Source organism: Anomaloglossus baeobatrachus, chromosome 2 (genome assembly GCF_048569485.1).
Source record: "Anomaloglossus baeobatrachus isolate aAnoBae1 chromosome 2, aAnoBae1.hap1, whole genome shotgun sequence".
Taxonomy (NCBI): Eukaryota; Metazoa; Chordata; class Amphibia; order Anura; family Aromobatidae; genus Anomaloglossus; species Anomaloglossus baeobatrachus.
The window spans coordinates 471,505,860-471,529,002 of NC_134354.1; the positions used below are offsets into that span (position 1 = coordinate 471,505,860).

Genomic DNA, 23,143 nt, shown 5'->3' on the forward strand with positions numbered 1-23,143 from the left:
TTATTGGCTAACTCATCCAAGAGAATGAGAATTGGAAGAACCTCACCAAGAAGAAAGGAACCAAGTTTGGAACTATCCACTGTGCCAAGGTGTTGTTTTAATGCACAGTATAGACACTGGCCTGTTTGTGTCATTTCCTCAGAGAGGACCTCACAATTGGCTCACAATAGGGCAGGAAAGTAGCACTTGTTTTAGATTATTTTAATTGAAATATTAGGGGCATTTCAGAGTTTAACCGCTTCAGGACCGCCGATGGTATATAAACGTCAGCTTCTGCTGGGCTTTGTGCAGAGTCGACGTTTATTAACGGTCTGCGGTCAGGAGGGGATTGCAACCCCCTGCATGCTGCTATCACCAGGTTTCCGGTGTAGAACGGTAGTTCTATCCGGAGACATCATCAGGATCTGATTGCATCAGGTCCTTGTAATGTTAACCCTTTGTGATCGCCTATGTGCAGCGATCAATAATGATCACCGGCACATAGAAGTTTCAGAGGTTCAGAGAACTTCTCTTACGTCTCCCGGGTCTCCTGTGTTACGATCACAGAGGTCCTGAGGATTGTCATGGCAACTGAAGGTCACGTGTTGACCCCCTGGTCTGCCATGTATGGTGGCCTGTCAGACACAGCCAGCAGCAGAGTCTGATAGGAGATCTGCAGCCTGACACTGCCTGTATAATGCATTACTATGCTGCTGCTGCTACATGGCAATGCATTATACCAGGGATCAGACTAAGAAAAGTCAGTCTCATATAGGGATTAGGTAAAAAAGTTAAGAAAAGCAAAAAAAAAAACCTTGTAAAATGTAAAAAAAAGGACAAAAAAAATTATACCCAAAATACATTAATTTATATAAAAACAAAAATAAACAAAACAAGTACACGAATTTGGTATCGCTGTGTTCGGCCCAAGCTGAGCTATAAAACTGTCACGCTATTTAATCCTTCAGTGAACAGTTTTAAAACAAATGCATCAAAAATGAGTTTTCATCATACTGCAGAAAAAAAAGTGGAATAAAACGCAATCAAAAAGTTAAACATAAACAAAAATAGCATAACTAAAAACTACATATTGTCCCGCAGAAAACGAGCCACCACACAGCTCCATCAACGGACACATAAAAAAGTTTCAGCTCTGAGAATACAGCAATGCAAAAATAATTATTTTTTCAACAAAATTGTTTTTATTATGTAAAAGCAGCAAAACATAAAAAATGACATAAATGTGGTATCGCTGTCACCATATTGACCTGAAGAACAAACCTGTGTTGTTACTTTTACCAAACAGTAAACGGCATAAAAAAAAATTGCAAAAAACAATTCCTGAATTACTGTTTCATGTTAATTCTACCTACGAAAAATGGGAATAAAAAAACGATCCAAAAAATGTTATGTGGCCGAAAATAGTACCAATAGAAAAATCAACTCGTCCCGCAAAAAACAAGACCTCACATGGATGGCTCTCCAACACGACATGGCGTCCGCTATCTATTCTAGACAATTATGCACTCTAAAATTCAAATGGCACTCCTTCCCTTCTGAGCTCTGCCATGCAGCCAAACAATTGATTTTGACCACATATGGGGTATCAACGTACTCAGGAGAAATTGCAGAATAAATTTTATGGTGCATTTTTCCTGTTACCCTTCTGAAAAATAAGCTACCTGGTTGGAGTAACCATTTTGTGGTAAAAATGCATTTTTTCATTTTCACACCGCCAATGTTATAAAATTCTGTGAAGTCTCTGGGGGTTCGAGGTGCGCACCAAACATCTAGAGATATTCCTAAAGTTGTCTAGTTTCCAAAATGTGGTCCCTTGTAGGGGGAGCTCCACTGTTTAGGCACATCAGGGGTTCTCCATATGCAACATGGCGTCTGCTAATGATTGCAGCTAATTTTGCAGTCAAATGGCAATCCTTCCATTCTGAGCCCTGCCGTGCACCCAAGCTGTAGATTTCCACCACATATGAAGTATCTGCGTACTCAGGAGAAAGTGCACTATAAATTTTATGGTGCATTTTTTTCTGATACGTTTGTTATTTTCATGGCTCAACTTTATAAACTTCTGTGAAGCCCTTGTGGGTTCAAGGAGCTCACCAAACATCGAGATAAATTCCTTGAGGGGTCTAGTTTGCAAAATGGGGTCACTTGTAGGGGAGCTCCACTGTTTAGGCACATCCAAGGCACTCCAAACGTGACTTGGCATCTGCTAATGATTCCAGCTAACTTTGCTTTCAAAAATTTGAATGGCGTGCCTTCCCTTTCGAGCCCTGTCGGTGGTCCAAACAATAGATTTTCACCACATACCGTACAGACCAAAAGTTTGGACACACCTTCTCATCTCTAAAACAACTATTAAGAGGAGACTTTGTGCAGCAGGCCTTCATGGTAAAATAGCTGCTAGGAAACCACTGCTAAGGACAGGCAACAAGCAGAAGAGACTTGTTTGGGCTAAAGAACACAAGGAATGGACATTAGACCAGTGGAAATCTGTGCTTTGGTCTGATGAGTCCAAATTTGAGATCTTTGGATCCAACCACTGTGTCTTTGTAGAAAAGGTGAACGGATGGACTCTACATGCCTGCTTCCCACCGTGAAGCATGGTGGAGGAGGTGTGATGGTGTGGGGGTGCTTTGCTGGTGACACTGTTGGGGATTTATTCAAAATTAAAGGCATACTAAACCAGCATGGCTATCACAGCATCTTTCAGTGGCATGCTATTGCATCCGATTTGCGTTTAGTTGGACCATCATTTATTTTTCAACAGGACAATGACCCCAAACACACCTCCAGGCTGTGTAAGGGCTATTTGACTAAGAAGGAGAGTGATGGGATGCTACGCCAGATGACCTGGCCTCCACAGTCCCCAGACCTGAACCCAATCGAGATGGTTTGGGGGTGAGCTGGACCACGGAGTGAAGGCAAAAAGGCCAACAAGTGCTAAGCATTTCTGGGAATTTCTTCAAGACTGTTGGAAGACCATTTCCGGTGCCTACCTCTTGAAGCTCATCAAGAGAATGCAAAGAGTGTGCAAAGCAGTAATCAAAGCAAAAGGTGGCACTTTGAAGAACCTAGAATATAGGACATATTTTAAGTTGTTTCACACTTTTTTAAGTATTTCATATTCATAGTTTTGATGTCTTCAATGTGAATCTACAATTTTTAGAGTCATGAAAATAAAGAAAACTATTTGAATAAGGTGTGTCCAAACTTTTGGTCTGTACTGTATGAGGTATCAGCGTGCTCAGGAGAAATTGCACAATACATTTTTATGGTGCATTTTCTTCTGTTACCCTTGTGAAAATGCAAAATGTGAGGCTAAAGTAACATTTTTGTGGGAAAAAGTTACATTTTCATTTTTTCCTTCCACATTACTTTAGTTCCTGTGAAGAACCTAAAGGGTTAATAGACTTCCTGGATGTCGTTTTAAGCAGTGTAAGGGGTGCAGTTTTCATAATGGTGTCAATTTTGGGTATTTTCTATCACTTAGGCTCCTCAAAGTCACTTCAAATGTGATGTGGTTCCTAAAAAAAAAAATGGTTTTGTAAATTGTGTTGGAAAAATGAGAAATTGCTGATGAACCCTTCTAACTTCTTAACAAAAGAAAAAATTATGTTTCAAAAATTGTGCTGATGTAAAGTAGACAAGTGGGAAATGTTATTTAGTAATTTTTTTGTAGCATAATGTTCTGATTTAATGTCATAAAAATTAAAAGTTTCAGAATTGCAAGAGTTTCAAAATTTTCGCCAAATTACCGATATTTTTACAAATAAACACAAAAGTTATCGCCTTAATTTTACCCCTATTCTGAAGTACAATATGTCTCCGAATCACCGGGATCCGTTGAAGCATTATAACCTGTTAAAGTGATACCGGTCAGAAATAAAAAAAAACTTGGTCCGGTCACGAAGGCAAAAACATGCTCTGGCGCGAAAAGGTTAATCTTCCAAAACAAACACAATAGCATTAAGTAAAAAAGAAGAGCAAACGCTTATACATACGGTGAGTGTGTATAGAACTCACTATCATGAAAGGAGTTCATATGAGAGAGACTAACATATGAATGAAGCCTATTTTTAATGTGCAAAAGAGTTTTGTGTTTCCCTTGAAACACAACCAAAATAGGGAGGAGGTCTGTTTTATTAAACCTGAAGAAGGCGTCCGCTCAATTCTGAAACGCGTTGTATGAATAAAGATCCCGGTTACGCAATCCTTTGTCAGAAATTCTTTACAGCGCCCGTGGACCACCACTTCTTTTTCTCCATTGTATTTCAGCAGAAATCAGTGTCAGGAAAGGTTTTTATTAAGGCTCACCTTGTCAAGTTGGGTTCAAAATATCCAAAGGGATTGTGTGGCTGCGGCTGTTTGGACTGATGACCATTCAATATAGGATTCTATTGACCTTTTGATGATTTGGTCCTCTAGCAGTTTGCCACCATAGACATCTATTTACTGTTGTAGAAACCCCATCCAACTATTCTTTTTTTTTTTTTAGGAATTACATGTATTCTCAAAACATACAATAATACTAATTTTTAACCTGTCTTTTTAAATCATTTTCTTGTTTCAGATGAATGTGGGATTGTTGCACAAATCTCAGAACCTTTAGCTGCTGCAGACATCCCAGCATATTATATCAGTACCTTTAAATTTGATCATGCACTGGTAAGTTTATTTCACGGGTAGATCATTTTTAAGATGTAACAATATTATATATGTAAAGTGATATAATTAATTAGATGTTGATTTTAAGGGGACATCTCATAAATGCAAGAACTTTAGTAAGTGTGTTTGTACCCTGCAGCCAGCTGATCTGCTGCTTTTTTTCATCTCTTGACTCTGATTAATAAGGCTAGGTTCACATTTCCGTTGTTTTGCATCAGTCACAATCCGCCGCTCTGATAAACAACGCAATCCGTTTGGCGGATTCCGTCGTTTCCCATAGACTTATATGAGCGGCGGATTGTGACTGATGCCCTTGCGTTGCATCCTCCGCCCGACTGATCAGTCGTGGAACGACTGACCGTCGATTGGCAGGAATGCAGAGTGTAACGATTTTTTGAGCAGCAAAATCCTTAGGATTTCACTGCGCATACTTTCTCTCGGCGGCCGAACGATCAGCTGATCGCCCGGCAGCCGCCTTCTGTGAGCGATCAGCTGATCACCCAGCGACTGGCTTCTGTGAGCGATCAGCTGATCACCCGGCGGCCGGCTTCTGTGAGCAATCAGCTGATCACCCGGCAGCCGGCTTCTCTGAGCAATCAGCTGATCACCTGGCGGCCGGCTTCTGTGAGCAATCAGCTGATCACCTGGCAGCCGGCTAATGTGAGCGATCAGCTGATCACCCGGCGGCCGGCTAATGAGAGCGATCAGCTGATCGTTCACAATAGCCGGCAGTCGGCTTTTGAGAGCAAACAGATGATCTCCCGGAGGCCGGCTAATGAGAGCGATCAGCTGATCGTTCTCTTTCTCACGTTTTACAACGGAATCCGACAATGAATTCTTATACTTGTCATCTGTTGTACAACGCATCAGTCACAAGCGTCAAGTAACGCATGTGACTGATGCAAAACAACTGAAATGTGAACCTAGCCTAAAAGGAAGGTGAAGCTGTATATACTGTATGTTTTTGCTGTGGCTGAAAAGCTCATTTGAAAATAACAATTACCATTAGAATTTACACAATTTGTATTGTAATAATTGCCCAGTGTAAATACACAAAACGGTCAATGATAGAAGTATTTTTTCTCAAAGCATAAAATATTATTTTCAATGTAAATTATTATTGTGTGACTTTGACTTTAGAACAAACTTTTCATTATGATCAATTATGATTAACTTTCCTCTTACAGTATATCACAAATGGGAGTACACCCCCACATTTTTGTAAATATTTTATTATATCTTTTCTTGGGGCAACACTGAAGATACAAAACTTTTGACACAATGTAAAGTAGTCAGTGTCCAGCTTGAATAAAAGTGTAAATTTGGTGTGACCTCTAAATAACACTCAGCCATTAATATCTAAACTGCTTGCAAAAAAGTGAGTACACCCCTAAGGGAAAATGTCCAAAGTGTGCCCAGTTTGTCAATATTTTGTGTGGCCACCATTATTTTCAAGCACTGCCTTAACTCTCTTGGGCATAGAGATCACTAGAGCTTCACAGGAGCCACTGGAATCTTCTTCCACTCGTCCCTGATGACATCACAGAGCTGGTGGATTTTAGAGACCTTGCACTCCTCCACCTTCCGTTTGAGGATGCCCCAGAGATTCTCAATAGGGTTCAGGTCTGAAGACAATCTTGGCTAGTACATAAACTTTACCCTCGGTTTCAAAAGGGAGGAGACCAGGCTCTGCTTTAGTATGTAACAGTACATGTTGGCATTCATGGTTTCCTCAATGAATTGTACCTCCCCACAGCCAGCAGCACTCGTGCAGTCCCAAACTATGACACTCCCAGCACAATGATTGACTGTAGGCAAAACACACTTGTCTTTGTACTATTCACCTAGTTGCCACACACACACTTGACATTTATCTTGTTCTCATTAGGCCACAGATCATGGTTCCAGTAATTGACATCCTTAGCCTGCTTGTTTAAAAAAAAAACAAAAACAAAACTGTTTGCGTGCTTTTTTGTGCATCATCTTTAGAAGATGCTTCCTTCTAGGATAACAGCCATGCAAACCAATTTGATGCAGTGTGTGGCGTATGGTCTGAGCACTGACAGCCTGACTACCCCCCACCCCCACCCCTTTAACCTGGCAGCAATGCTAGCCGCACTCATACTTCTATTTTGAAAATACAACGTCAAGATATGATGCTGCGCTCAACGTTTTTGATCGACCATGGCAAGGCTTGATAAACCAATGAGTGGTCTTGGCCACCATGCTGCAGCTCATATCCTGGGTCTTGGCAATCTTCTTATAGCCACAGCCATCTTTATGTAGAGCTACAATTCTTTGTTTCATATCTTCAGAGAATTCTTTACCATGATGAACTTCCAGTGACCAGTGATTGAGTGTGTGAGAGGGATAACACCAAATACAACACACCTGTTCCCCATTCACACCTGAGATGTTGTACACCTAGTGAGTTACATGACACTGGAAGGAAAATGACTAATTGGTCACAATTTGGCCATTTTCACTAAAAGGTGTACTTACTTTGTTGCTAGTGGTTTAGACATTAATGGCTGTGTTGAATTATTTAGAGGGCATACCAAATTTACACAAGTTGTACACTGACTGTTGCATTGGCAACGGCCCCCCGAGGAAGGTTACGAAATGCGTTGAGGCGCGTTTGTCCATTTGCCAGTGGTCCAGTAAGATGGTTAAGTTCAATTAACCCTTAATATATGGCCTGCATAATATTACTTAATGGGTGTATGGCATCTCCCCATAGTATATAGCTTTATCACTGGGTTGGTTATATGCTCTAAAAATCCTCCCCAAATTTTGGGAATGATTTAATTCTTACATTTGGTCTGCTTTACTAATACTTTGGGTATGACATGACTGTTTTAATTGCCCATCCTTTGGACCTCTGGCTTTTGGTGCTCCCTGGAGCTCTCACTCCGCACTTGTTCTCACTCTGCCATTTTTAATGTCTTTTATATCCCCTCTTGTAATTATTTATGTAACAAATTCTTAATAAAGATTGTTTGCACTATTTTTCACCAAGAGGATGTCTCGGCATTATTTTATTTATATAATTTGGGTCATTACTCTCCTTTTCTCTGCTATTTTTATTGACTATGTTACATTGTATCAAAGTGTTATATCTTCAGAGTTGTCCCATGAAAAATGTATAATAAAGTATATACAAAAACCTTAGGGGTGTACTCACTTTTGTGGTATACTGTACATAGGATAATTCTAAACATGCAGAATCGACATTTACAAGATGTGTGGAAGGCTATTTGCTGTGACCTCAGTCATTTATTTTTATTATATACAGTGGTACCTCGCTTAACGAGTAACCCTCTTAACGAGAATTTTGCTTAACAAGCAAAGCTTTCTGTAAATTTGTAACCCGCTTTACGAGAAAGCTTTGCTGGACGAGCGAAATTCTCACCGCACACACTTCCGGTTTCGTCCATCCACCACACTCTGACCCGCACTTGCAGTCCACACAAACACACACAAACACACACATGTACTCACAAACAAACACACACAAACATACACATGTACTCACAAACAAACACACACAAACACACACGCACGCACACACATACAGTATTATGCTCACCTTACCTTCCGTTCCACCGCCGGTCTCATGGTTCTTGTAGTTCCCGGGTACATCGCGACGTCCTCGCGGCGAACTACAAGACCCAGGAGGCTTGCAATGGAACGGAAGGTAAGGTGAGCATATAATATAACATAATATGTTTACCTTCCGTTTCATCGCCGGCCTCCTGGGTGCTGTAGTGCGCCGCTGTGCTCCAGTCCACGCTGTGTCTCTGCATCCATAGCGACGAGGGAGGAACTTCCTGTCACCGCTAATGAAAGGCAGAGCGCTGGCCAATCAGAGGCAAGCGGCTCTGTCTTTGACGTCAGCGCTCTGGCCGGGAACTTCCTGCCTCGTCGTTATGGTAACGCGTTACACAGCCCGGCCCCGTACCAGAGAACAGCAAGTCCCAGCAGATTGGCGATGGACCGGAAGGTAAGGTGAGCATATAATGTGTGTGTGCATGCGTGCATGTGTGTTTGTGTGAGCTTGTGTGTGTTTGTGTGTGTTTGTGCATGTGTGGAATGATAGAATAGGGGACCAGGATGGGACATTTTAGAAGTTGTTGAATGGATCGTCAGCATTGCAATGATTTCCTATGGGAAATCTTGCTCTGCTGAACGAGTACCGTGATTAACAAGCACAGTCCCAGAACAGATTGTTCTCGTTAAGCAAGGTACCACTGTACATGATTTCTTTAACACACACACACATATATATATATATATATGTACATACATACATACATACATACATACACACACACATATATATATATATATATATATATATATATATATACATACACATACATACATACATACATGCACACATATATACGCACATATATATATATATATATATATATATATATATATATATATATAAAATAAGCGAGAGAGAGAGAGCTATACACTACAGTTCAAAACTTTAGGGTCACACTTAAATATTTCCTTATTTTTGAAAGAATTTTTTTTTTTTCAATGGAGCAAATATTAAATTAAACAGAAATACAATCTATACATTGTTAATATGGTAAATGAGAATTCTAGCTGCAAACGTCCATCTGGCTTTGAATGCAATATCTACCTAGGTGTATAGAGGCCCATTTCCAACAACCACCGCTCCAATGTTCTAATGGTACATTGTGTTTGCTAACTGTGTTAGAAGGCTAATAGATATTTAGAAATCCCTTGAAAACCCTTGTGCAAATATGTTAGCACAGCTGGAAACAGTTTTCCTGATTAAAGAAGCTATAAAACTGATCTTCCTTTGAGCTACTTGAGAATCTGGAGCATTACATTTGTTGGTTCCATTAAACTCTCAAAATGGCCAGAAAAGGAGAACTTTCATGTAAAACTCAACAGTCTATTCTTGTTCTTAGAAATAGAAACTTAGAAAACAAACTGAAGATTTCCTACAATGGTGTGTACTACTCCCTTCAGAGGAGAGCACAAACAGGCTCTAACCAGAGTAGAAAGAGAAATGGGAGGCCCTGATGCACAACTGAGCAACAAGACAAGTACATTAGAGTCTCTGGTATGAGAAATCGACGCCTCACAGGTCGTCAACTGGCAGCTTCTTTAAATAGTACCCGCAAAACACCAGTGTCAATGTCTACAGTGAAGAGGCAACTCTGGGATGCTGGCCTTCAGGGCAGTGTAGCAAAGAAAAAGCCATATCTGAGACTGGCTAATAAAAGGAAAAGATTAATATGGACAAAAGAACACAGACATTGGACAGAGGAAAATTGGAAAAAAGTGTTATGGACGATGAATCGAAGTTTGAGGTGTTTGGATTACACAGAAGAACATTTATGAGATGCAAAAGTACTGAAAAGATGCTGGACGCCAACTATCAAGCATGGTGGAGGTAATGAGATGGTCTGGGGTTGCGTTGGTGCTGGTAAAGTGGGAGATTTGTACAATGTAAAAGCGATTTTGAATAAGGAAGGCTATCACTCCATTTTCCAACGCCATGCCATAACTGTGGACAGCGCTTGATTTTAGCCAATTTCATCCTACACAGTACAATGAGCCAAAGCACACCTTCAAATTATGCATGAACTATTTAGGGAAGAAGCAGGCAGCTGGTATTTTATCTTTAATGGAGTGGCCAGCCAAGTCACCAGATCTCAACCCTATTGAGCTGTTGTGGGAGCAGGTTAATCGTATGGTACGCAAAAAGTGTCCATCACGCCAATCCAACTTGTGGGAGGGGCTTCTGGAAGCATGGGGTGAAATATCTCCATATTAAGTCAGCAAATTAACAGCTAGAATGCCAAAGGTCTGCAACGCTGGAATTGCTGCAAAGGAGTATTCTGTGACGAAAGCAAAGTTTGAAGGAGAAAATTTCAATTAAAAATCATTATTCCTAACCTAGTCAATGTCTGGACTATATTTTCTAATCATTATGCAACTTATCTGATAAATAATGTGATTTTTCATGGAAAAGACAAAATTGTCTGGGTGACCCCAAACTTTTGAACTGTGCTGTTTATATATATATATATATATATATATATATATATATATATATATATATATATATATATATATATATATATATATATATATATATATATAAAATTGTAGGATTAGGATAAAATAGTGTTATGGAATAACTTTTTGGCGGAAGGTATTAAACTTCACACTGACACGTGAAAGCTAATTGGCTCCATTGGATACTGCACTTTTCCAATTAATCTGGATCAATACCCTGAGACCCGTGATCACAAAGCACATGATGAAACTTGCATTTACAGTTCAGATGCCAGGCAAAGCATTTATGTTTTGGGTGTAATATCCGCAGACATTTTATAGATAGGTAGATACTTATTGTAATGCGATGTAAATTTTTATTATTTCTGTCGACATGTGATATTTGTTAGTGTGCCTCCATTTATGTATGAATAAATCTTATGTGTAATGCTATAATATGCTATAGTGTGCTGCCTGCTGTGATTCAGAGAGTACAGGCAGCCCCATGTGACTTATTATTCACCCCAAACATTTGTGGATGATCACAGGATCCTCTCGTTTGCATGGTGGCATCATTTTTTACCTACTTTACCTTTGCTCATTCAAGGCCATGGCCCGACAATGTTCTCTACATGTTAGGCATGAGGAAGTGACATCGAGCCACTCTGGCTTGGAAAGAATATTTAAATACAGAGCTGGGGCAGCGAACTTAAATTTTGTGACTGAAAGCTTAACAACAGAACTACTGGACTCGTGATACCTATATAGAAATACATGGTGCAAAGTAGTCAAAATGACTACCTCAGTAGTTCTAGTGTTAAAGGGACTCTGCGATCAGATTTTGGCTACCTCATCTGAGAGCAGCATAATGTAGAGATAGAGACCCTGATTCCAACGATGTGCCACTTACTGAGCTGCTTGATGTCATTTTGATAAAATCAATGTTTCTCTGCTGCAGATCTACCGTGTTTTTCCAAAAATAAGACCTCCCCCAAAAATAAGCCCTAGCAGGGATTTTCGGAGAAAGGCTTAAGTATAAGCCCTCCCCCGAAAATAAGCCCTAGTCCCGGATCAATAATGAAGTGTCCGTGCAGCTAAAAAAGATACAGATACTGCAGGACACTTCATTATACACAGCGGCACCCGGTAATTACACTCACCCGACACTGAGCAGAGGACCTGCAGTGATCACACACCAGCTCTAACACACACACACACACACACACACAATCAGATCTCACACACACACACCAGATCTCACACACAAACATCGGATCACACACACAGTCAGATCGCACAGACAAACATCGGCTCACACGCAAACAACAAATCACACACACACACACAAACATCGGATCGCACACACATCGGATCGCATACACACTCACCTCATCCAGTGACACCGATCTCTTCTCGCCGGGAGAATCCTAAGAGACAGTGCGGTGCAGCGCGACGAACAGGACCTGCGGCCGGACACGTGACTTGCTCTCATTCTCTGCTGCCGTAAGTGCTGGATGTGATGTGATGTGATGTGATGTGATGTGATGTGATGTGTGTGTGTGTGTGTGTATCTGCAATCGGCTGTGTGTGTGTGTCTGCGATCGGCTGTGTTTTTCTGCGATCGGCTGTGTGTGTCTGCGTTTGGATGTGTGTATCTGTGATCGGCTGTGTGTGCCTGCGATTGGATGTGTCTGTGATGGCTGTGCGTGCCTGCGATCTGCTGTGTGTATCTGTGATCGGATGTGTGTATCTGTGAGCGGCTGTGTGTGTCTGCGTTCGGATGTGTGTATCTGTGATCGGCTGTGTGTGCCTGCGATCGGCTGTGTGTATCTGTGATGGCTGTGTGTGCCTGCGATCGGATGTGTGTATCTGTGATCGGCTGTGTGTGCCTGCGATCTGCTGTGTGTGATCTGCTGTGTATATCTGTGATCTGCTGTGTGTCTGTGTGTGATAGGCTGTGTGTGTCTGCGATCAGATGTGTGCGTGCCTGAGATCTGCTGTGTGTGATCTGCTGTGTATATCTGCGATCGGCTGTGTGTATCTGAGATCGGCTGTGTGTATCTGTGATCGGCTGTGTGTATCTGTGATCGGCTGTGTGTATCTGTGATCGGCTGTCTGTATCTGTGATCGGCTGTGTGTGTATCTGTGAAAGGCTGTGTGTATCTGTGAAAGGCTGTGTGTGTGTCTGTGATCGGCTGTGTGTACCTGCGATCTGCTGTGTGTGATCTGATGTGTATATCTGTGATCTGCTGTATGTCTGTGTGTGATCTGCTGTGTGTGTCTGGGATCTTCTGTGTGTGTCAGCGTGTCAGCTAGCAGCAGGGTAGGACGGCGTGCAGCACCGACCGAAGATCACAGGAGGACCTGAGAACCACGCAGACGTCCTGGTCTGGTGAGTATGAGTCTCCTGGGAAGTGGGGGGTCTGCTTTTTTGTTTTTTGGGGGGTAAACTTACCCCCAACCGTGTTTCTCCAAGAATAAGACCTCCTCCAAGAATAAGCCCTAGCACTTTTTTGGGGGGCAAAAAAAATATAAGACAGTGTCTTATTTTTGGAAAAACACTGTAGCAGTTATACAGAGCTTATGCTGGACTACCAGGCAGTAGGCCAAGTAGTCCGCTAATGATAATCTCCTGCTGAATATACAGTGATTTTATCAAAACTACACTAAGCAGTCCAGTAAGTGACACATCGTTAGATGAAATATATCTAGACAAATATACATTCCATGATCTATCAATAATGGCAGACCCCATACCCCCTTAGTAAAGAATCCGACCAGACTCCCTAAACAAATCCAAATTCCAATCTTGACCACCTAAATAAATATAGTCTTTCCAGAGCACCTGAACTAATACAAACTCCCCATAAATACCGACCCAGATGGACATTGTGCGCAGTGACTCTTGGAAATACAGGAACATGGAGAGGTGGTGTCTTGGAAGGTTGACTACTTTTCCAGCCTGGGAGCTCTGCCCTTTTTTCATGTGGTTTTTGGACATTCAGGTCGAGTAACGTACATTTTCATGGTCACTAAATAGCAATTGTCTGTTCTCCAAAACCAGTAGCTACATGTCTGGTAACTATTCAATGTTACTGGACATCAGTAAGGTGCACTTTTCTTACTGGTACTTAGTCACCCTTTTGACCTTGGATTCATGGACCCTGCACATTGTGCGTACTTCAGTCTTCTGTTACCTTTTTATCTGTGACATCTATTCCTGACTACTATGCTTTTTACTGAAATAAAATAAACCTATAAACGGTGCTTTTCTTTCTTGGTTTCTTTCGCAACTCTGTCAATACACCAAGCCTTTAATAGTGTTTCTTATCTCCAAAGTCATTGAAATCTGTGAGCAGACTAAAGCTGGGTTCACACTAAGCGACAGCGACAACGACGTCGCTGTTACGTCACCATTTTCGGTGACGTAACAGCGACCTTGTAAGTCGCTGTTATGATCGCTGCTTAGCTGTCAAACACAGCAGAAGCAGCGATCATAACGTCGCTGTGCTACATGTGCAGAGAGCAGGGAGCCGCGCTTAGCGCTGGCTCCTTGCTCTCCTAGGTACAGTACACATCGGGTTAATTAACCCGATGTGTGCTGCAGCTACATGTCACAGTGCAGAGAGCAAGGAGCCGCGCGCACTGCTTAGCGCTGGCTCCTTGCTCTCCTTGCTACAGTATACATCGGGTTAATTACCCGATGCATACTGCAGCCACATGTCACAGTGCAGGAGCCGGCACTGGCAGCAAGAGCGGAGGCTGGTAACCAGCGTAAACATCGGGTAACCAGGGAAAGGTCTTCCCTTGGTTACCCGATGTTTACGCTGGTTACAGCTTACCGCAGCTGCCAGTGCCGGCTCCTGATCGCTTCATTTCGTCGCTCTCTCGCTGTCACACACAGCGATGTGTGTGTCACAGCGGGAGAGTGACGACCAAAAAATGAAGCTGGACATTCAGCAACGACCGGCGACCTCACAGCAGGGGCCAGGTCGTTGCTGGATGTCACACACAGAGACAGCGACGGGACGTCGCTGCAACGTCACAGAAAATGGTGACGTAGCAGCGACGTCGTTGTCGTCGTCGTTATGTGTGACACCAGCTTAACTGATGGAGTCCAAGTTATTCATTAGTTAGAAATCCCAGGTCACTATGAGTGACTTGACTGTGGTGTATGTAATGTGCATATTAGTCATTTATATGGGGCTATCTACTTTACAATGATCTACTTTCAGTAGGTTTAGTCTTGAGCTGACCATAGTCATATTTTCTTTCTTTTTCAAATGTCACCTTTTATTACAATTGTTCCAAATTTAAAACTACCCATCAATATAAAATGTGCTCATTGAACAGTGATTTTTAGGACTAAAGAGAATGAACGTTCCCTTCACAGATGTTGAACTGTAAGGTCGCTCAGAGGAGTCTGGAGCAACTAAAAACTTTTTCTTTGACATAGTGGAACAGACCCAAGTGACTTGACTGGTTGTTATGACCATTTTCTCTTCTCTCGTCTTCCAATTATTTTTTTTAGAAATATCTCATTATTATTAATGCTATTAATAATCAAGCCCTCTAAGCACTTAGTGTAGAGAGCATATGAATTTAACATTTTTTTTCTCTAACCATATTTTTCTTGATTTGAAGAAAATGTAATACAAAGAACAAAGCATATTGTAATATATATGAAAACTATCTAAAATCACCACAGGTAAAAAAAAACCATATAATCAGCTCCCGCATCGTTGCTCTTGCACTAATGTCACCAGGTATTTTGGGAGTTGGTGACATTAGCTTGAGGGCTTACATAGTCACTGGCCGTTAATGGGCCGATAATGGGCTGCTTTGGTTACACTTAAGGGTGCTTAACACGCTGTGACATCGCTAGCGATCTCGTTAGCGATGTGACATGCCAGATCGCAGTTGCGATCTTCCGAAATCGCACATGTGACCAGCGCTACAAAAATTAAGTGCGATCTCTACAAATCGCACCTGCGATCTGGCGTGTCACATCGCTAATGAGATCACTAGCGATGTTGCAGCGTGTAAAGCACCCTTTACCCTCAGATGAAACTCGGACATCCAAGTGATGTGTGAGTGAAGTAGCCCCACTAACAAAAGGATCCTGATCATTATATCCCCCAGCATTATTGGTCAAGGAAGAATTAGGAAACCCCTATACACATTAGATGTATCTGAAATGAGGGTTTGGATAATTTTTACATCGTGTGTAAGGAGACTTTTACAGTGTAACTGCTAATACTCTGTAACATAAATAAGACTATTTTCTTTTTAAAAGGAGAGCTAACCGGAATATTTCTTTCTTTGTTACAATATGTGTTGTGTATTGTTTATTAAAACCTAGTAATGAGCGAATAGTAACTATTTGTGTTTGGATTATTCGTGACGAATCCAAAAGTACTATTCCAATATTCGTCACAAATGACAAACTTAATGCAAGTTAATGGGGAACCGGATCATTTCTCTTGTCGTGACGAATAATTCGGCATTTGGTAAGAATTATCCGAACAAGAATAGCTACTATTTTCCCTTATTAAAAACATGATCAAGATACAGGTAGAAATAAAAACAAACTTTTTAATTGACATGATTTCTATGCTAATCAGTAACAATACTAAGATCTCTATGGAAACATTTTTTTCCATCTTGAGGAGAGCTGTTTAGCATATACTTTTTCCAGGATGCATTACCTTAAAGGGGTTGTCTGGTCTAAATGGATATTATTAGTCTTTGTATTGTATGTCATTGTATGTGAATGCAAACTTTTGTATCCTCACTTTGCACACACTGCGCTGTGAGGATTCACCGGTTTCACAGCTAGGAGCTGTGGTCATGTGGATGGCGACTAAAGGGAATCTGACTATAGGGTCAGGCCTTCACTGAATACATTTGCATTGAGTGAGGCCATGGCCCTCTAGTCTGATTCTGGCTGGGAATATACCGTACATATTGCCTACTCACAGCCATGTGACCGCCGTTCCCGGCTCTGCCAACGGCAAGTCCTCACAGTGTGTGCAAGGATTCATAAGTCTGTAGTCACATAAAGGGACTGCAGACTTATCTATTTAGACTGGACAGCCCCTTTAAGATTCCTCACCAGTTGGATTTCTACAAAGACAATTTGTAAAATCCGAGAGGTAATATACAAGGAAAAATACTGCCAAAAGGTATTGTTTATTTAGATCATATGTCAAACATTAAATGGAACTGGTCTTCAGGTTTTTATACCCAAAACTCTTGTCATCAATATAAAGGCTCTGTAATGTTGATTACATCCATAGCTTTATTTTAGAATTCCGGGTTTATGGTTTAGAGAAATATATTGTTGAATTGTTATGCAAACGAGCTGCAAGTGCAGTGGGCGGGCAATGCTCTTGCTACTGTGCTGCCTTGCTTCCCTATTCCCGCCTGCTGCCTGTCTCCTGTCAGCGACTGATAGGTCACTCTTCTTCCAGAGACCGCCCTATTCCTGCAAGTGCCCTTGTTTACTGGGGGTGCAAACACAATAAAAGACTGTCAGTCTGTCATGATCTGCATAGTTTGTAGATTACACCAGCCACTGTCAGTCCAATTCACTAGGACAAGCAGTGTGGGAGCGAGCTGCAGGAGTGAAGAAGACTGTTAGTGTCTGACTGACAGTCTTTCTCCTCAGGACCTTATTGTGCATGGACCACCCCTGGGCATGACAGCACTTGTACTGGGTCTTGGGCAGGAGAGACAGGTCTAAAGAAGAGTGACTGTCGGCGGTCAGGGAAAAGAGGCAGCAGATTAGTAAGAACATTGCCCACCCACTGCACTTGCAGCTCATTCTAATAACAATTCAACAACACATTTCTCTAAATTGTACACCTAGATTTCTGAAATAAAGGTATGGCTGTAATTAGCAGTACAGTGCCTTTGCATTGATGGCATTAGTTTGGGGTATAAAAATCTGATGGCCAATTCCATTTAATAGATTCTCTCCCCATGGATAATAAAGAGAATAAAAATAACTTTAGGGAAATGTTGGGATACAGACTCTTGGCACTTCTTGCTGTTTACATAGATGTTTGCTGATCTCTTCTTCAACGCTAATGAAAAGCTATTGATTATTTTATTTGTTCTTATTTGCCGTCATGTTAGAACAGCAAATTTCTACTTCATATTCTGTTTGATCTTTGTAGGTACCTGAAGAAAACATCAATGGTGTCATTAATGCTCTCCAAGTCAGTCAAGCAGAAAAGCATTAGAAGTCTTCTGGCTGATGGCTAGCTTCTTTTTATTATCTGTGCAGTATTTCGAAACAAGACGAATCTCAAGAGGTGCCATGAAGGAAGAGAGACACTGAAATGGAGATGAATGTGAAAATCTCCAGCAAGTTTTTGTTTTCTTATATTCACCTATGGTTTCTCTTATGTTAGTTTCAAAAGTGATCTGTAACGTTCCTGCTAACTTGGTATGGATAAAAAAAAAAGAAAACAAGGGGAAAAAAAAGGAAAAATTAGTAAAAAAAAAAAGAAAAAAAATCATTGCACAGTTGCAATTAGTTGTTACCGAGATGCAGTGAAGCCTTGGCTGTAGACCTATGATCTGCACCTTATAGGGAGGGGAGTGTGAAAATTCAATTTGGAAACATCTATGTGGAAAGCTTTACAAGCTTAAAAATGAACCAACATCGTAAAATGGTAAAGAATATTGCACTGTAGTCATCTACTTCTTCACATGCCTCTCATAAAGATTGTAATGCCACAACTCTTACTACATATTGAAAAGTCTTGCACTTCTTATCCTTGCCAGTTCCTGAAAGCAATAGATTTTGGGCTGCTCCTGCCTGGAACACAAGAAGTTGGGTGGAACCAATGATCTCCATTAGCTGATCTTACAGCAGTTTCCATGTAGAGATGAGAGGGAGTGTTGGCAGCTTTGTATAGTTCTCCGCACCTTGACTCTGCTTTGACCCCCTTTTATTTCTATGCATGGTGAACTGTGTTATTCTTGTGTTTTGTTTTTTTTTTGTTTTATAGTGACTCTTCTAGCCAAAAAAAAAGAAAACATTTTGGAGGGGTTTTTATTGGTGAACCATGTCCACCCCAATCATGCAAGCAACATCATCATTTTAGCCTTGCTATCAAAGTCACCTTTTCAAAAACGTTATTTTGACACATCATAAGCTAGTGATCCATAATCTGATTTCTTCTATGTAGCAAGTGAAGACGGATAAAATATGCTGCATGTCGAAAGTGGTTCTTCACTTTTAGAGTTTGGATCTATGTCCTAATATTTCCCTGTTACACTACAGATTATAGACTAACCTTTGTTAGTTTTATCTGGTGTGAATGTCACCATCTAAACTCTTATGTCATTTAGGGAGCTAGTGTACTAAAGATTGCGTTGTGAGATGCTAACTGGTGATAGAACTTCATAAAATGTAAGGTTTTTTTTTTTTTATTTGCATTATTTTCATGGTGTATGTGATATTTGCGAGAGTCAATCCTAACCTCTCACCATTAGAGAGCAGACATTTTTCTTTTTTAAATTGTAACTAGAATTGTTGTGAATCGATTCCACCAGCCATGAAAATCACCTATGGTCACTTAAATAGGAGATGGAGTACTGCATCTTTCCTGATGGCATGTGCGGCCCATCTTATAAAGTTGCGCACTAGTCTAGCTAGTCACAATGAGAGCTGTGGAAGCCATCAAGTAAGGTCAGAGTCACACTTGCAAGTGCCTCGCGTGTAACTCGTGTGAGTCTCCCATTGCATCACCCGGCACGGCCTGATGCTCTTTGGAGAGAAGCGTTTCAACTGCATAGAGATACATGCAACCGACCCGCTCCTGTCAGGAGAGTGTGCGGCTTTTCTGGGTGATGTGATGTGAGACTCGCACTAAATACGCGCAAGGCACTTGCAAGTGTGACTCTGGTCTAACAAGCAAGACTCGCTCTCCCATTCCAGACTGTCGAGGCCCTTGGAATGAGATGTGAGAATAAATTTGCACCGACCCAAAGACCATGATCAGACGTTGAATATTTGGTGAGTTATATTTACCTCAGTATTTCTAAGCCAAAACCAGGAGTGGGTGATAAATGCAGAAGTGGTGCCCTTGTTTCTATTATATGTTTCCCATGATTGTTCCACTCCTGGTTTTGGCTTACAAATCCTGAGGTAAAAAACTCACCAAATAGTCAACATGAGCACGTAGCTCTATTTTAACCTTTTCGGTTGTCAATAAAAGGCTATCCAGTATTGATTTAATCACAAAGTGGCTGTCTCTGTCAGGGGGGAGTTAATGGAACAGTGTAGTAACAGTCTACCACATTGGCAATGATCAGAAATTTGTACTTCTCTAGAAATATGACATTTTGTAGAATTATTTTGACTTATTTGGCCATAAATTCTTATCATTTATTGAGGATGTGGTGAAGGTTAAATGCGATAAACTTGAGTTTTACTGGTAATTTTGATATTGCATTTAGCTACATCTTTTTTTTTACTATGTTATTGTTTGGGGCAAAGTAGCCAACTAAAAGCTTACACTGCACTAATTTCCCTTTCATAGTTTTTTTATTACTTTTTTTTTAATTAACTGGATGACACTAATAATCCTAACATTGTTCACAAATCACCATCACTCCATGAAATAATACAAGCCTTCCTAGTAACCTAGTATACACAGTCTGATTGTTAACTAGAGTCTCCAATTTCTCCTAAACCTTTACATATTCGGCTAATAATAACACATATCAATATATATATATATATATATATATATATATATATATATATATATATATATATATATTATAAAAAAAAAAGTGCAATTGAAATGTTAAATAACATTAAAGGTCAGTAGTCCTTCATGTATTTAACTAGATTGTGAAAAGGCACCATCACGAGTATTCATTCTCGGGTTTGCCTCGATGTGGTTTTCTATCCGTTCATAGAAGCACTAAATATATACAAAAGTTGACATAAATTTTTTTTCCGTTATTTTTTTGGTCAAATGGATTTGACTGGAAAGTAAGGCTATGTTCACACATTGCAGTTTTGCAGCTGTTTTTTATGCAGGCAAAACCTGTTCTTTTGGCAGTTAAGAAGCTGCTCAAATAAAAGCAGGTTTTGCTGCTTTTTGGTGCGTTTTTGGTGTGTTTTGTTTGGTGCTGATTATGTGTCATTTGTTTACAGTTAGTTTATTCCCAAAAATGCAAGGTTGCAGTTTTTTGCAGCGTTTTTACACTTCCTCATTGCTTTCTGTTATGAAAAAGGCTCCAAAAACACAAAGAACTGACATGCTGCAGATTTAAAAATGCAGCAGTTTTCCAATTCAGGGAAAAAAAGCAGTGGTATTCATGAGATTTCGGAACTCTCATAGCTTATTCTGGTACTGTAAAAAGCAGCTGTTAGTTTTCATAAAAAAGCTACAAAAAAATCTGCAAAAATGCAATGTGTGAACATATCCTTACTGGATTATAGTGATTGGAATGTTGTTATTTTCAGCTTATAAGAGTTAATGGCTAGATCCATTATAAAGAACGGACTGCCATTTTTTCTTGAATGCTTCAAGAGTAATACATTTTGCAGCACACACCTTCTCGAAAGGCTCATACATGCTCGCTTGGCTGCTTTCAGAACATAGACCTGAATAGAGAGATCTCTGCATATGTGGCTAGCCTTCCAGTAACCATGAACATGAGACAGTAGTTGCAGGACCCCCAGTCTTAAGTTGAAGATCTACCCTTTGCACCTACCACACATTTTTAGCTGTATATGTCCATAAAGGAAATACCCCTTTAGAAGAACCAAGGTGAGAGCTTAAAGGGGTTGTTCATCTCATGAAGCTCATCTACCTCCTGACATCTTGCTTATAGGTGGTGTTGCCCTCTTGCTTGTTTGACAGTTCGGACGAGCAACCTAATTGCACCACTTGTCCAAACTGTGTGCTCTATGGTGCTGTAAGCAGAGGCAGCTTTTCCTCAGGACAACACAGTTGCACTGAAGCTGTCTCGATCAGTAGGAAAACGGTAAAATACAAAGCTGCTTGATTGACCATTTAAAAAGTACATATTTTTATAAATGATAGTTACTACCCAATATGTGTAGCATATTAATGGTGGTTCAGATCCTGAATCCCCTCACTAATCACTCTGGCAGAGGCACTGAGCTTATGTCTTAACACATGCACAAAGTGAAGAACTGGCTCAATAGAAAGTCAAAGAGCTCATAAGCCCCGATCATTAACTCTTGTCTGATACCATGAGGGGGAACAATGTGGCCCCAGGCAAATTGGTACAACTAGTGACTTTTTTTTCATGGTACCAGACAAAAGGTTAATGGTGGGGTTTAATATGCAGGTTTGAATGAAGGGCATGCTTTAATAAGATGAGCCAAATTCATTAAGAGGTACCCACCATATAATGAATTGGGTGCATCTTGCTAGCAGCATTCTCCCCGGCCAAAATGTTACAAGCCAGGCATAAAAAAAACACTTTCCATAAATTTGATGGGTGGGCTTAGTTAGGCCTGTCCTAGTATTTCCCCAGCTCAGACATTTTTGGTAGAGCTGCTTGAAACTAGTCTGAAAATGTCAAAAGTTACAAAGTTGCGACTATTCAAAGTGTCTTACACCAGTTTTCTGCCATAAATACTTTGATGAATTGGCCCCAAAGACTATTGAGCCCACACCCTCAGGCAGAAGCTGAGCATTTCTAGCTGCTTAGCAATCAGTGTGGATCTCAGGACCTGGACCCCAACTGATCTACTAAAAATATTAGGCAATAGCAATCATTTAAAGGGAACAAATCACCACTTTTTTAGCGTATAAGCTGCGGCAACCACCACTGGGCTCTTATATACAGCATTCTAACATTCTGTATATAAGAGCCCAGGCCGCTGTGAGAACATAAAAAAACACTTTAAAATACTTACCTAACGGTCGTGCGGTGGGCCATATGGGCGTCTCCATTCTCCGGTGCCGGCGCCGCCTCTTTCGGCCATCTTCGTCCTTCTCTAGCCGCGTTGCATGACACGTCAGATGTCATCCACACTCGCCGGCATTCAGGTCCTGAGTAGGCGCACTTTGATCTGCCCTGAGCATTGATGAGTGTGTATGACGTAGAGCCGTCATGCACACAGGCTTCAGAAAGAGGACGAAGATGGCCGAAATAGGAGGCGCCGGCACCGGAGAACGGAGACACCCATATGGCCCACCACATGACCGTTAGGTAAGTATTATAAAGTGTTTTTTATGTTCTCACAGGGGCCTGGGCTCTTATATACAGCATGTTAGAATGCTGTATATAAGAGCCCGGTGGTGGTGGCCGCATCTTATACGCCAAAAAAGTGGTGACAGGTTCCCTTTAAAAGCTAAAAAACTTGTGAATTTTTTAATGATTTATTTTTTAAATAAATTACAATCCATTGAAATTATCGGTAAAG

At 40.9% G+C, this 23,143-nt stretch overlaps 1 protein-coding gene across 2 annotated transcripts in view; it reads left to right on the forward strand.

Annotated features, from left to right (window-relative positions):
* Positions 1-22,529, forward strand: part of CASTOR2 (cytosolic arginine sensor for mTORC1 subunit 2) — a 239,244-nt gene extending 216,715 nt beyond the window's left edge. The window contains exons 8-10 of one of the 2 annotated variants that reach the window (XR_012750522.1): positions 4,568-4,662; positions 17,892-20,752; positions 20,825-22,529. Coding sequence is in view for 1 of the 2 variants with exons in the window: in XM_075336350.1 (XP_075192465.1) it covers positions 4,568-4,662; positions 17,892-17,957 (161 nt within the window). In the remaining variant the exon portion in view is untranslated. Of the gene's footprint in view, positions 1-4,567; positions 4,663-17,891 lie in introns of both variants that reach the window. The other variant, XM_075336350.1, reaches the window with a different exon arrangement.
* The last annotated feature ends 614 nt before the right edge of the window (positions 22,530-23,143 follow it).